A 15899-nucleotide genomic window follows, 5' to 3' on the forward strand; every position below is an offset into this window, starting at 1 on the left:
AAAGGTACTTAACCCACGATTGCATCAATGAATATCCAGCTGTATAAATGGATAACATGTCAAAACTGTAAGTCACTCTGGAAAAGAGCATCTGCTAAATGACAATAATGTAATGTAATGCTGACCTGTAAGAACATATACGTTTGACTACAGTGGTAGTTAACGTCCACTTTACACCAATGTTAGGAGCCAGGAGGTTTGAATAGTGATACATTGGCTGTGCACGCATTGGTCTCATATCTTAGCTACGCTACATCCATTGTGTGATTTTGCTTGAATTCCCGAGTTCCCCTCTGCTCCGTTGTGTTTACAGAGCACTAAATCCTCCTAAGAGAAACCAGAGCTGGAAAGCTGCGGTAATCCTGTGCAGGTTGTGCGGGAACAGGGCGAAGGTGGTGTTGATCAGGGCCCGTAATCCTGATTAGGCCTGCCAAAGCTCCGGTCCCTTTCTTTCAAACGCATGCCTCGCCGATGACCAGCTCTGCGAGACATCTGCAGAACATTACCGCAACGTTCGGGATGCCCGTAAATTCCGCGGCGGCTTTGGTACCGCGTCAATCAAAACATGAAACGGTGCAGGTTTTCTCCAGCTGACATTTTCTTTAACGCGTGTGTATCTGTCACACAGATAATAATGTCACAGACACAGTGCCAGTCAAAGGTTTGGACACACCTGAAACATGCATTCAAAGATATTTTGATCTAAACGACTTATGTTAAATGCTTGAAATTTGTTTCTTAGACAAATATAAACAGTAAATTTCTTTCCAAAAAATTCAATCTTAAAAAATCTCATATATCAGATCGTTTTGATTAGTTTAACACTTTTTTGGTCAGTGCATAATTCCATTTGCGTAGTTTCATAGTTTTGATATCATTACGGTAATGTGGGAAATATTAAAAATAAAGAAAAACCCTTCTGTGAGTAGGTGTGTCCAAACCTTTGACTGGTACTGCAACTGCAGGTTGGATATTCAGCTCAGAATTTAAACCAAGATGTTAATGTTTTGTTTTACTCGAATTTGATATTAAATACCAAACTGAGAGGGCAGGACCCTCTGAAAAACTGATTAAGAAGGAGAGACTACCAAAAAAAAGGAAAAATATGGGATTTTGCGCAAAAGCTGCGAACAGCAGACCCCGTAGACTCAGCCAGCTGCCATTTTGAATATGCGTGCCTTTTTTTTTTTTGATTCAGCTGATATGTGAAGAGGTAGAATGCAGACCTGACTTAACCAGAACAGAGCATATGCGATTGTGATGTCATAATAAATCTTTCAAAAGCACAAACACATTACCAAGGCCTTGATGAATAATCTATTGGGCTATTACAAGGTAACCATGGTGGAGAGTATCGCATGTAGAAGCGCGGAGCGGTTGCCACTGAGAAACAGGCCACACACCTCTACACAGTCCTTGCCATTTTCATTTATTCATGTAGCAGATGCTCTTGCCTGGAGAGACTTACAGGTCAACACGCGCAGCAAATGCATATAGGTGCAGGTAGATTTACTTATAAGACAAAATTGGAGTATAAATATAAAAATTCTCTGTATACCGATTGAAATAATGCGTGAGACAGAGTACAAAATAAATAGGTAGAGAAGACCAATCAGACTTTGCTGTACAGAGGGAAGAAGTTGCAGAAGGATAGCATGGGCTGGTAATTTTCCCAAGCGTAGATGCAACAGGATTAGATAATTGGATAAATTAGGGTAATTAGGATTAGATTAACCAGCAGCATAGTCTCAGGAGATGAAACATACACAGTAGTAGGACCTACTGCAAATGACCATGTTAATTGAATTAAGCAAGCCTGCTAACCGGAATAAGACATCTGCAGATACCTAGTTGACAAGCTACAAGGATGGGATGATAAGATAATTTCTAGATGATTGGTTGCATTCCTACACCCCCCCCCCCCCCACCAAGAACTGGTGGTCTGTGAAACTGTCAGCCAGCCGCCTCTCAAAGCAAGCCAGTGGCTGGGCCCATTAGAAATTTATGGATACATACTAGCTCGCCCATTGACGTTTGGGTTTTCTGACCTGAGGCGTCGGTGGATTCGTTTGTCCGAGCCCTCGTGAAAAGGCAGACGGGCTGGATGTGAGCTGGTCTCTCGCGGGGAGGGCCCAGCGGTCTCTGAAGCAGGGGGTGCTCAGACTCGCCCTCCCGGCGCAAGCCGTCTCCTGCAGTTACAGGGGCTGCCGACTCCGGTCGGTTCAAACAGGCTGCTGCTTTTCCCCCTGCGTTTGTTTGTTAGCTCAGCTCTCCGTTGCCGGCCTGGCAAACGGCTCGCGACAGTTCGGATGTTCCTCTGGCTTTATTCGCAGTCTCAGCGGTGAGCACAAACAAAGGGCGTTGCTCCGGCTGACACAGTGCGCAGAGGAGGCGTGTGTGTGCGCGAGTGGGTAAATGCAACACAGAGCAAGCTCAGGAAGCGCGGTGTTTATGACAGCACGCACAGGGCCGAAGGGTGTAGCGCTCCCTGTGAATTGGGATCCCTCGCGGCTGCTGGCCACCTCCAGGCACAAAACAGGTGAGGACACCAACTGGCGGTAAGATGATCAATACGCTCCAGATTATGGACACCCCTCTCCCCCCCAGTCCCACCCCCGAGGGGAGCTCATCCCAAAGCCAAGTCCAGCGGAGATCAAAGGGAGGGGTCGTGTCTCTGGATGAGTGCCATGAGAAGCAGGGCTGGAGGCGCTGGGAGGGCCGTGGGGATCCCTCACGCCCCCCCCCCCCGGTGCCCCACGTTTGGCCTTTGCTTTTGGGGCCCGGGGGACCACCCCAAGATGAAAGCACTGCTACCCCCAATCAAAGATGGTGACCTCTCCCATCCCCCCCCCCCCCCCCTCCCGACCCGACGAAGCCTGCACGTAACAGCCAGCTGGGGCCGGGCTGGGGGTTTACAATCAGAGCGGGGGGGGGGGGGGTTCGCCTTAAACGCTTCAGTCTGCTGACCACATGAGCACGGCTCTCCCCTGCCAGGCCCCGGCCCTTTCAGCTTCCTCCAGGGAAAGAGCCGGAGCGGCGGCCAAGCGAGGGCTCCTCATCTGTTCTCTCTGCGCTCGGCTCACCATGCCAGAATCGCCATGGCAACTTGCCGTACGGTACACATTTGGTGTTTTTAAGTTTCAAAGCAGCGAGAGCAACAGTGGGGATGAGGAAGGGAAGGACAGGGAGAAAGAGGCGGAGGATGAGAGGGGCGAGGCGTGCCGAGGCGGCCTCACTAGGGCCGAGCGGAGGTGGGCGCGGCCCCCAGGGCCACTGAGGCGCTCCAAGGACACTTCCAGAAAGGATGCCGTGGGGGGACGTGACCGAATACCACTGCAACTTTGAACCTCTCTCTCTCTGGTACAAATGGAGAAGAGAGAGAGAGAGAGAGAGAGAGAGAGAGAGAGAGAGAGAGAGTGAGGGGAATACGCCAGAGAGCACCTCAAACACCGCCTCTCCTTCAGAAGCTCCCATTGCCGTACCCCGAGCACCGTCGGCCCCCACCGTGCCCCGCCCACCGAAGCACTGCACGCTGGGCCGAGAAGGGGGCGGAGCACGTGGCACTGCACGCTGCCTCGAGCAACAGAAATGGTGCAGATTACACATGCGGGCAGCTGTCCGTGACTGCGCGGTCTGCTTTGAGACACGTGAGCTCGTAAATCGATTTCAGGGCCAAAGCTCAGACCTGAGCCTGCTCATGACAACCAAGAAGACCAATAAAATCACAACAGGCTGCCATATGCACTGGCAGTGCTATCCTGACCAGGTCAAAAACAGAATGTAAACTCATTACAGCAGCACCTTTTGTGATTTTTATCTGCAGAGTATTCATTTCATAAAGATATTCTGCAAGAATTGCTGGTACTGTTGAGCATAAGGGTGAATGAGTACCACTACCATAAAGGCTTTCCTTTTTGAGCTGACTAACCCTGGTGTCACTGCCTTTTATTCTGGGATGCAGTGCTATGTTGACACAGTGTGTACTTTTATGCTCCCGATGCAAAATTCCTTTACTGTGAGCCAGCCTGCTCTGCCCATATTGAAGGTCCTGAACAGATACATTGGCCTCTGTATATATGAATAAAAGTACTAACTGCAAACAGAGAAAATGGGAGGAGAGGTGAAAGGTGTGCCGCTTAGAGCTTGCCAATCAGGGTAAGGGTGGAGTTTGGAGGCGGGGTTTGGTGCCTCAGTGTCACAGGAAGCAGGAGACTGAAGTGACAGATTTGTGCACTTCGCTGCCAGAAAGTTTTTTTTTTTTTTTTTCCCCTCTCCACCGCTCAATTTAACATGAATTTCTGTCGGCTGGTTTTCTGCCTTTTAGAGATACACAAAATCACATTATTTTGGTCATGGATTATGTGGAGCAGTATTTTTTTTTTTTTGAGGGGGGGATCAAAGGAGTTTCTCAATCACCTCAGAGTGGCAGAACAAGCCAGGGCTTGTCTGCTAGAAAATCAGATTTAAACTGCAAGCTGGCGGACACGTACAGGGATCCCGGGTGCTCGCCCCTCTCTCTCCCCCCCCCCCCTCTCTCTTTCTCCAAGGAGATGAAAGCCATTCGCCTTTCTCCGGAGTCCGGCTGATTTATTTGTTTTAACGAGAGTGACTCGGGGTGACGCTCTTCCCTCCGTTTCGGCTTAATCGCGAGTCCGCTCACCCTGTTTCATCTGACTCCTCAACGCCCCCCGCCCCTTCTCCATGAGGTCCCACTGAATCTCGCTGAAGGCTAACGGTTAATGAGGTCCAATGACGACCTCAACAAACTGCAGGCATTCGGATAGGGTTTTAATTTTCACTGAATGCCATCGAAAGAAGGATGCTGTAAGACGATGTGGGCTAAAGGTCAATGCGTTCTCATTCCACCAGTAGGGGGGTTTGGGGAGGATTTGTGGGTGCCAGGTCGTCTTGTAGATCGAGCCTTACATTAGTGCACAAAGGTGAGGGAGAGAGCTCACCTGATGATCCTGTCACCACTTGCTGATTTTTTTTTTCCCCCTCCCTCAAATGCAATCGATTCGGTAAGCCCCCCCCCCCCCCCCACTCCCACATTTCACACCCGTCCCATCTGCAGATCACTCCAAAGGCCATGAAACAGCCTGACCCTCCCCCCACCCCCCTCCCCAGGGGGGGTCCAGGAGCCTTAAGGATCCAATGCCTGCAGATCTCTGGAGTGCAAATAAGCCACTGTGATGGCCCAGTCTGCCGGCGAATGCTTCCATGGTCTGTCCAGGCCCTGCCCCATAGCGGTAACCCCACTGTACCCCGTGTAACCCCATGGGGAACCCTGGACAACCACTGAGCCACACATCGGCGGAAACGCTGCGAGATTGTGATCGATTATGGTAACATCTGTGCTGTGATTTGTCACATCTGTCACGTTATAGTAAAAGCAAAGGGGTGGAGGGAGGGGGAGGGAGGGGAGGGGGGCGGTCACATCTGGAAAGATGGATCAGTCTGGCAGATTGAACTGACAGACTGAATAAAATGTGTTAAATTTAGACAGTAGCATTACAGAATTCAGAATTCAGTGCTCAAACCTGAAACAAGGCGGTCCGTTCTGTCTGTAATGAAGGCAACATTTACAGTGTTAACTTCAGTTTCCAGAAAACGTATTCTGTGACCAACAATTGAAACAGCAGGTTCATCGTTCTTTTCCTTATTTTCTGAATCTGCCCTTTCTTTCTGTGTATTTACACTGATGAACACTTTTGAGTGCATTTGCAGTTTTATGCAGAAGCTCTGGTGGACAGCTCTACTTCCCTTATCTCCACAGTAGTGTCCGTTTCTCCCTTTATAGTCACTGTGACATGAGAATATTACAGTCCATGTCATCATTTGAATCATGACAGAGTAGCGAGGCTGCCAATGTAAAGGTTGGCCAAGTGCTCACTCTGCAGATTGTTGCAGCGCAAAGCATGCAAGATGGAAATAATTCTGGATAGCAATTCGTAATGACGGAGTTAGAAGGTAAAGTTCAGTGAAGGTGAATAAGTGATGTTTGTAGACAGTCTTCAGGATTGAAGTGCCTGTGGCATGGTGGTGGTGTTCTGAAATGCACATACGCCCATACACACATGCACACTCACACACACACATACACACATGCACACACGTACACACACATATTTGATTGTCTGTGATAGAGCTCTCTGCCCATTTCTCCTGCCTCTACATGGCACATCATATTTATTTGCATTTAAAAGTAAACCAAGGGCAGCAGCTCCTGTAGGTATCTTGGCAAAAACTGCTTGTCTTTTCAAAATCAATATTAGCCCGTATGTTGCAGTAAAACCGATTTGCAGTTCTTTTCCTGAATTCAGGTCTTACCAAAGTAAATGGGATCTTTTTTCATACAACGAGCCTATTTATTCTAATGGATGTACAAATATATGTTCATACCATCGCGTGATCTAGAAAAACAAACCCTAATGAGACTAGGATAAAAAGGAATGGTTTCTATAGCAACGATCGCAGCAATTGTGGTGCAGCTTTTTCATATTTTCCCCTCTCATCTGCGAGGAGACCCTCTGGAGGTGCGATGAATAACAATTAAAGGCCATTGTCCTTGCTCCGAATAAGCACTGAAAGGCGTCGTCCTTGGTGTCTCCGCTCCTGCCGTCCCCGAGGAGGACGTGGACAGGAAGCGGGGTTCAGGTGCACACCCCCTGCAAGTTGGTGCCCCTCCGCTTGGCTTCCTGTCCAGAGCTGGCTGTCAGCCTCTGTGTCAGCCTTGCAGATCACAGAGATACCCGTGGCAGACTTCCTCTCTGTCCTGTAGAGAAAAGACAAGAGGCGCTGATAATGTGTCACCTGGCAGAGGAAAGAACAAGTCCCGGTAAAAATACTTCAATAATATAGTGCATTATCACTTTCTAACCTGGTGCTTTCATTGCTGCCAGTATCATTAACATGCATGTCTATCAATTCTCTGGCGTTTCTGTAGCTCCGCAGGGACAGACACGCTCTTCCCAAGGGCTTTTCTGTGTATTACACCCATCGCATGCAGCTTCTCAGCTTGGTTTAAGTCACGGCAGCGTTTCTCTCTGCCTGCTTACGCTCAGACGCACTCACCGCACGGTCAGTAAACAGTCTCGATCCGGCCCTCTCTCATTAGGTTCTGTAGTGTACACACACCAGCGTAGAAGTCCTTTCCTGTGCTGACCAGCTGTCTCCTAACTCCTCCTCCTCCCCCCTTCTCTTCACTGAACTCTCTGGGCTTTTCCTTCAGATAATTGGCAGCGGGGGCTGCCCCCCCCCATCTTCCTCCCCCCATCTTCCTTCAAGTGATGAATGGCTGGCAGCCGATCAAAGCCCGACCCCTGCGCCGTCCTCTGGCTGCCACAAAGGGGCGTGGAGGTTGGCGCGGTGCCTGACTGTTGGCAACGGGCAAGCGGACGGGCACGCGGACAGGCCGACGGGCGCGGGGGGTCAGCAGCGGAGTGTCTATGCGTTCGCTTCCAGTTTCATGCCCCCCCCCCCCTTCCTGCTCTTTTTTTTTGTTCCAGAACAACAGCAGGTTGAGGCACATTGACAAGCAATACAACCACAAGCTTGCCAAATCTTCTCAGGTAAGCTTTTTTCTTCCTCCTCCTTTTTCTTCTTCTTATGGCCTGAAGAGCTCCAAACACCTTCCCCCCTCCCATACCTCAGACGGCTTTCCTGTCAGAATGGACATGCAATGCCTGGACACAGTACACCACGACAGTCCATAAAACAAAAACGCCACACACACACACCGCGCCCAACACTACATCTACATAGAAAAAGGCACAACGCAACAACCCACACAGGAAAATGCAATGCAACATCCCATACAAAAAAACACACAACATTCCACAAAGAAAATACACAACACAACATCCACACAGAACAACATACAACACAACATCTCACACAACACAACAAACGGAACACTCCATACAACCCAACACAGCCCCCCCCCCCCCCCAAGAACAGCATAGGAACACAACGTTCCGCGCACACTGTCATATACACCTTTGCCGGCTTTCTTTCACACATGTCCCTTGGACCACAGCCAGCTATATCAGGTAGCTGTTAATACAGCAGTAAACCTGTTTTAGGCCCAAGATATCATCGCATGGATTTGATTCTGGATACTGTGGCTAGTGTCCACGTGCAGGTGCAAATTTCAGAACTTTGTGATGGTTTCTTAACATTTCATCAATAAATGTTGAGTAAGAAATAAGTAGGAAGTAAAAAGTAGTACGTTTTTCTATAATCTCATCTTGAATCAAGTCTAAGAAATACCCAGCGTTTTTGTCCAATCTTGCATCAAACCTAACAAATAGCCAGGAAGTATTTGAGTCCACTTACATCAAGTGCTTTTGTGTGTGACTGGTGCAGACGTTTTGAACCAAAGCACATTTCCCACTCATGCTGTCATGAGTAAATTGCTCAAATTCCATCCATCCACTTCACTTCAGATTTAAGCCATTTGATCCAAATGACAGTCAGCGTAGCTGAGTCAGAGTGGACTTTTCCCTGAACCCGCACACTGTGTATGTTTGTGGCATTGGTCATTTTCCGGCGGCCTTATGATAAAGCAGAAGCTCGCATTTACGAAGGTTTTCAGAGCACCCTGCAGCGGTACACTCAGCCTAGAGGAGCACGCGTTACCTTAGGCCCGGGGTTGAGTCTGGCGCTACGGCTGACGTGCAGATGTTTTGGGAAAATAGCAGCTTATTAGGTTACACAAGCCCAGACATCAAAAGGATCAGGGCCTGTGTGAAAGTTCACGAATGTTTGCTTTGCCGCGCGCCAGATAACCACCAGCAACGACCGAACCCGTTAATCTCGCTTGTGGGAGATGGGTGATTCTGGACGAGTGTGAACTAGCCGTTCTCCTGTGACCTCGGTGTTGCTGTCAGAAAGTGATTTATTTTCAGAAGAGTCTGTATGAAACTGCTTTCTACAGAGGGGATAGACATAGGAGTAGAGTCCACTTTGATACCTTTTCAGCGGGACTCCCCTAATACATCCATATTTTAAGATTTCTTTTTTTCTGAAATCTTGAGGTCACAACCCTTCCCCACCTACCTGTGTGCTTTTTAGTTGTCAAGAGTGCTCATGACAGCACAGTTTTCCTTACAAAGTACTCTTTGTTTAGAGTTTTTAAAACAAGGAAAATGGTTAATAACCGTGAAATCCATTAAAAAGCCATCATGGGAGTGCTTAACAATCATGATAAATCAGGTTGTAATAAATGTGGTTGTAATTTTCACGCTACTTGGTGCTGAATAACCCACAGAAGTACCATCTAGTTCAGGGGTAATGGAGTGAGTGAGAGTTGGTCCTGTTGCAGTTGGCCCTTGAGAAAAGTAAGGAGTGTGAATAAGCAAGACGTCTGGCTGTCTCTCCTGTGACGCACCTGTGGCATATGTTTGTCTGTTGAATATATATTACTGTAGCAGTGGTTCAACAACCGATTCTTTATGCTGCCATTGTTGAAATTTGGTAATTATGGCCTTGGTCTCTCACTGCTGGTCAACAATCCACCATGCAAAAATGCCTGGCTTCAGATGGCCACGAGACTGACTTTATCCATCAGACCATGACAGTCTTCTTAGCTCACGTATCCAGCACAGCACAAGAGTCTGTCACAGTCATGTATGATTGGCTGGCTGGCAGTAGATGCTGATATGGGTCTGGGCTTAAATGGTGTCTCTACAAGACAGTTTAGCAGGCAGGTTACTTCTCTCATGGTCTTCCCTACATGGCTACCGCTCTCAGAACTCCAGGAGACTGTCTTTGACATGTAACCAAAGAACTTATGTGTATGTATACTTATGTATGAGTAATGGTACATTTTCCCTGTATATGCCGGTAGGTCTCTGTCACCTTTCACACGAGGGCAGGGGGCAGTGTTTCTTATTCACTGCATTTTTGTGCTGGTTCTTCCCTCTTGTCTAGAAAATGGCGCTCTTTAAAGTGCTCTGCCACACTTTTAGCATAAAAAGCGCTAACCAGACCAAAGCCGATTAGCTAGGTCGAGGTATTCACTATGATGTCATGCGGGGTGGGGTTTAAAAGCCCTGTGCTCTTCCTGCGTTGTTGGGTGGAGACCCACGTGTCGTCGCAATAGAGACCCGGTCACCGAGCAAGTTCAGATGGCCACGGCACGTCCTAGGAACAGCCACGAGGCAACTGAAGCAGAACAAATTACGAAGTAAACACAGCCAAAACAAGAACTCTGGTAGTTTCTTCAGTTTTTAAAAAAAGGCTCAGACAGCTACAGTCAAAGGATGAGAGGAGCTCGAAAACAATGGCAATGAGTGCACTCCTTCAGGCGAAAGGCTCAGTGTAAGAATCCGTATTGTGAAATGATTATTAGTAACGGCGCTGGTGTTGCCATAATAACAAGCCGCCTGTTGCTTTCATGTGGTTCTCCCACAGACGGAATAAGCCTAATCTCTCCCTCTGCGGTCGCTCCAGTTGTCCTACTCCCAACTCCCACACAATGAGCGTGTTCCAGTAAGATCGCTCCTCCGAAGTTTACACACAATAAACAACTATCTGTCTCGCCCAGAGCCCGGCCACTGGTGCCCCGGCCTTCCCTGCTCTCGGCTGAGGTTTAAATAGAGCTGTAATTTGTGACTCCAGGAGGGTTTCACAGCGACGGGGCCCCTGCTTTTCGCCTCGATGCGCACCACAGGTTCTCTGAGGGAGCCGCGCGGAGGAGCCTCCCGTCGTCTCTCAAAAGGCGGCAGCGGAAAACGGGCGGGGGGGGGAGAGGCGAGCTGTTTTCAACTCTCTGAGAGGGGCCAAACTCAGAACCAGAGAAGCAGATTGTTGAGTCGAGAGCTTCATTTTTGTTGACATCTTCTGTCACTGTGCCCCCCCCCCCCCCCCCCACACTGTAACCCTACTGAAACTACAGTGTTTCCCCTTCAGCAAAGCTTAGCCCTCTTCAGTCCAGACAATCCTCTAATATGTAAGCCAGAACTCATTCATGAGGTATATCACAAGAGCGCCAACTCGGGTTTATTGTTGCATGAAGTAACTTCAACTAAGTCTAAGAGGATACGACCAAGGTTCAGCTTTCAGTTTCCTAAAGGGTCGAGTAGCAGTCTTCAGAACATGGCTCGGCTAATGAAAGTCATCAGTCTCATTGACCTGTTCCTGCAATCCACAGCTCTCTCAGCACAGTCAGTGTGGCAGGCGTTTGTTTGCATAGACCCCACTGTCAGTAGTAATCGCTGGTAATTCAGAAACAGAGAAAGCAGGGAGTAGCTCACCTCCTTTGATGGAGAGCATTTTGTGCTGTCTTTTAGTGTGCTTTCTTACTCGCATTTGTTTATGCATTTATCAGTGTGTGCTCCCCCCATCTTTTGTGAGTATCTTTTTATTTTTGGTTTACACTTGTTTTCTCTCTTCATGCTTGTCCCTGTCTATGTTCCTGTTCTGCTGTGATGTTAAATCTCCCTCTTTCCACTGGGGAAGAGGGGAGGTCGAACATCATCTTGTTCCAAAACCAAGAGCCTGGTTTGAAAAGATCCAGAGAGTGGGCCTCGGATGCTCAGTCCTGAGAATTTTTCCTTGCCATGGTGTTCTTCTGCAGCAGCTGGGTCACAGTTTCCTACAGTCACATAAATTTCAACTGGACAGCATTGTGTCGGATCCATACCTACAACCGACGCATTCAAACCCACAACCTACAGATCCATGGCGGGCTCGGGTGTGTCTTTGCGCCGCACCGTGTCCTGGTTATCGATCTGTGGGACTCCTTAGCCCCTCAGCTCCTCTGCTGTGTTAAAAGAGTCCCCGTCCGCCTGTGCCGCGTTGATGCTATGGAGGCATGCGCCTTTCGTTGCAGGTGATCGCAGATCTGCAGTCCAGCATCAGCGCAGCCAAGGAGGAGGGCAGGCAGCTGCAGCTGGAGGGGGAGAGGCGGCTCCAGGAGGCTTCGGAGCGCTGGGACGAGGAGAGGAGGCGGATCACCCGGGACGCGGATAGGGCCAACAAGGTGAGGAGCAGGTTGCTAACGGGAGGCTCAAATGCAAATAGAGCCGGCCATGAACGGCCAATGGGACGCTCATATGTAAATTAAGCTAGTAATGCATGGTCAGTGGAAGGTAGAAATAGCAAGGTGAGTGTTGCATGGCCAGCTGGAATTCCTGGACAACAGGCACTCTTTTGGCTATGACAAATATTCCCCTGTCCGCCCCTCTGTCTGCATTCCATGAGGGGGCGGCTGCTTGGATTTAATTAAACAGTCATCCTGTTTAATACTACACCTAGAATCCCGAAAATCTAAACACGCACATTCCAGGGCAAACACATTACCGACACCATGGACTAATAACAGGCCATCGCTCACACCCCGCTAGGCTGCCGCAGGAGTCCTCGGTCAGCGTGTCATGTCACGCGGACAATAGAGGACATCCATTAGCTCTGTCGAGTCAAAGCCACGGCCAGGCTTGTGTGGGACCGCAGTGTCCCTTTTGGTGTCCGCCGTAGGCCTGGCTGTTAATTGCCCAGTTAATGAGGCCCAATTAATTACCGGCGCGCCGATGAAAGTCCGGCCTCACAAAAGGCGTAATCCAGGCTGGCGGGGGCGGACGGAGGGAGCCTGCTGGTTTGTGTCTGAGCTGGAAGAATAGCTACCCTGCCGCTCCCTGGCGCCTCGCCTCAAAGGCAGATTAAGAGAACTGAAACTGTGGAGCGTTTAAATGAAATAAATTCAACCCGGTCCTTCTGTTCGCGTTTGCTCACGCTACCTCCCCCCTCCCCCCCCCCACTTTCAGTTATGGCAATGCAGCCGTTTGTTTTGAGTTTGCCAAAAGTCCTCCTCTCTCAGAACCCTTGCGAAAGAAGCGAAACTGCCAGCGCTGCTGGGCCCACCTCGGTCCTCCGTTGCCATGGTTTTGAAAGGAAGCGACCCACCCCGAGCCTTAGATGCATCAACGTTCAGCGTTTGTTTTGTCAACGTGAAAGCGGGATTGGGGAAACACCGCACTCCACTTGCGTCAGCTCAGATCTCAGGGGAAGGGTCCGTGTCCCCGCCCCCCCCCCGCCCCCCCCCGCCCCCCCCTCACCCTCGTCCAGTCCCCTCCTGCAGCGATCCGCACGGTGAAGGACAGGGTCTTCTGCATCCTTTGCATTTCACACCGGGCTTTGCGTGAATTCTCAATATCAAAGGAGCAATGCAAATTCCTGCAGGCTTGTTTGCCAAGCGTGTTTCCTAATGGAAATGATCCAGTATCCAGGTTCTACCACCAAAAGCAGCCATGGTGTCTTCGCTGTGAGCTATCCTGGAAAACAAGTGACAGATCCATGGGGGTGGGGGTGTACCCCATACCTGTACAGCACTCTGAGTCATAACCACAGTAACCCTGAGCTGTGACTCATTACAAATATTTACTTGTGTACCAGCTAACCTCATGTAAACAAACAGAAGTTAGACATATCTGCACAGTTTGTGTGCAGTGATGTGGCCCAGCTTGTTTCATATAACCTTGCTACATTTTTGGCTACAATTTTAATGGCAGTCCAAACGTAAGTGTTTGTACTGATTTATACACCAGAGGTGCTTAGTGTGTGTGAGATGGCCTATTTGTCTGCTTATTTGTGTATACATATATATTTTTTCCCCCGTCATTTATTCATTCAGCTAATGTTGAATGCAGGAAAATAAAGTCATTACATGATGTATAATTATGTATAATTAGGTACTATATGTGAAAAGAATAGTGAAAAAACAGACCTAATTGATGTTTTGTAAACATAGTTATGCTGTTAATGAGTTTGTCTGTTTTACAATAGCGGATGTCTCATTGATTGCCGCCCTAGATTTTTCCCAGTCAGGAGTGAAACCGAAACAGCACGTTTCCACATCCCATCAGTTAAGCAGTGACTAATGGGAAAGACCCCAGATTAAAGAGAGTGGGGGGGGCACTGACAGCAGGATGCGACAGCCCGGGAGATAGGCCAGGGGCCGGGGGGGGGGGGGGGGGGGGGGGGTCACGTGACAGAGTTTCCCACGCGGCATTGTGGGGGAGAGGCGGCCGGGAGGAAGGGACCCCTCTCTGGATTCCCACTGGTCGTGCCAACTGTCCCCAGGCACGGCGGCTACCTCGGCTGTTACTGTGTCCCCCTTGGTGGCTGTTGTTAGAGCGAGGACTTAGGCTAAGCCGGCCTACCAGGCTGGACAATGCGCTAGCAGACAAACAGCGAGCCCCCACCCAGAAAGAAGAATCGCTTCCCTGATCAGATCTGAGACCGCGGCTCTGTTTGTACCAGCTACCCGTGCGGCGGGGCCTTTGATTTGTGGCTGTGTTATTGCACCAGTGACCCATACAGCAGCAGTGGAGTCCTGGCTGTCCCTCCAGAGCGTTTGGCGTTAGTTATTTATGACATAGCCGATGACAACTTCTCACTAACAGGAACAGATCCAGTGGACAGAGCATAAGATAGCAGCTACTCTGTGAAGTGCATCGGGAACTTGTATAAGTGGAGCCCTTTACATTTAAGCGCTCTCTTACCACGGCTAGCGTATCTTGTGTCTCACCCACATAAACTGCGTGATCCCCGTCTTCAACGCCCAGACACTGCTTCATTAATGACTGTGTGTGTATGTGGACATGTGTCTGTGTCTCCTCTGTAGTTAGCTTAGTGTGTGTGTGCATGCACACACATCTGTGTTTTTGCGCATGCACAAACACATGCACACACAGGCACACGCACACACACACACACACACACACACACTAAGCTGACTGCAGAGGAGACACTGAGGTGTGTGTGTGTGTGCATGCACGCGCACATGTCTGTGTGTGTGTGTATGTGTGTGCGTGTTTCCCATGTACATGTCTGCAGCGGTCCACTGTCCCCTTGCTGAAGGCAGCAGATGAAGAGGTAACTTTGCCTGTGGGAAGGACTGACTGAAGAGCTCTTTCTCTGTAGATCTCCCTGTTCCAGAAGCATGGGGCCCCCATGTGCTGCTGCTGCTCTTTGATAAGTCTCTTTAATGCCGCTCCCTCTCTGTAAATTCATTCTGAGGTGGAGGATTCTGGGAGATCGCGGTAAGGATGCTGTAGACCACGTTTCAGAGGCAGTAAACCTGGTGCCCAGGTGTTTCTGAGAGGCCGGAGATGAGGTCTGCTCTTCAGCTGCCGGGCCGCCACACTCATCCTTCAGGCCCGAGCGCTCCCTCTCCCTCCTCCGTCAGCCTGTAGGAGGCGGCCTATCGCCCCGAGCCACATCACAGTTGAGGGCTCCAAAGTTTTGGCTTAGGACAGTGTTAGAGTTGGCGTACAGTGCGGTAATGTCATATCCAAGGAAGGAACATGAGATTTAGTGTGTGGCAAGGTTTGGACAGCAGCTGAAAGGTGTAGGAAGTTTCCTCCCTGCCTGATTCACCGTGTAATGATCAGGTTTTTCATCCTGTCTGTGGTTTATGGGTGTGTGACAGCAGATAGAGCACCTGCAGGATCTGCGCGAATAAAGGACTGTGTAATATCCATCGACCACAGATATTCTGCAGGCATATATCCAGCTCTGTGTGCCTCACAATGAAAACTCTGCCAGTGCTGAAGCTCGAAGTGACCATTTGGCTGGCTTGTCGTGCCTATCCAGGAAGGGGTGTAGTCGGGAACAGAGCATCCACATTTAGCATAGCAGTGGGCAACAGCGCTGGAACGTCCCGTTACGAAATCTGTTTTCTGAGAGAAGAAAGCACAGAGGGCTGAAGGAACACAGGAGCTGAGTATCTAGTAAGAACATAGGATATCTGTGCCATACCTCTGCTCACAGGAAGACCTGACACCCCCAAACCACGACCTCTGCTGTGTCACCAACACAAATGGTCTGAATCGGAGCACACTGTCTCACGTTCAGGGTCACCTCAAGTACACCCTTTGTAATGGTGCAAGGGATTT

At 49.5% G+C, this 15899-nt stretch overlaps 1 protein-coding gene across 1 annotated transcript in view; it reads left to right on the forward strand.

The window, feature by feature from the left end:
* cep112 (centrosomal protein 112) overlaps positions 1-15899 on the forward strand; it is a 105478-nt gene that overhangs the window by 74067 nt on the left and 15512 nt on the right. The window contains exon 21 of the mRNA XM_036552767.1: positions 11837-11986. Coding sequence (XP_036408660.1) covers positions 11837-11986 — 150 coding nt within the window. The remainder of the gene's footprint in view (positions 1-11836; positions 11987-15899) is intronic.

The sequence above is a fragment of the Megalops cyprinoides genome, chromosome 19 (genome assembly GCF_013368585.1).
Source record: "Megalops cyprinoides isolate fMegCyp1 chromosome 19, fMegCyp1.pri, whole genome shotgun sequence".
In the NCBI taxonomy this organism is placed as follows: domain Eukaryota; kingdom Metazoa; phylum Chordata; class Actinopteri; order Elopiformes; family Megalopidae; genus Megalops; species Megalops cyprinoides.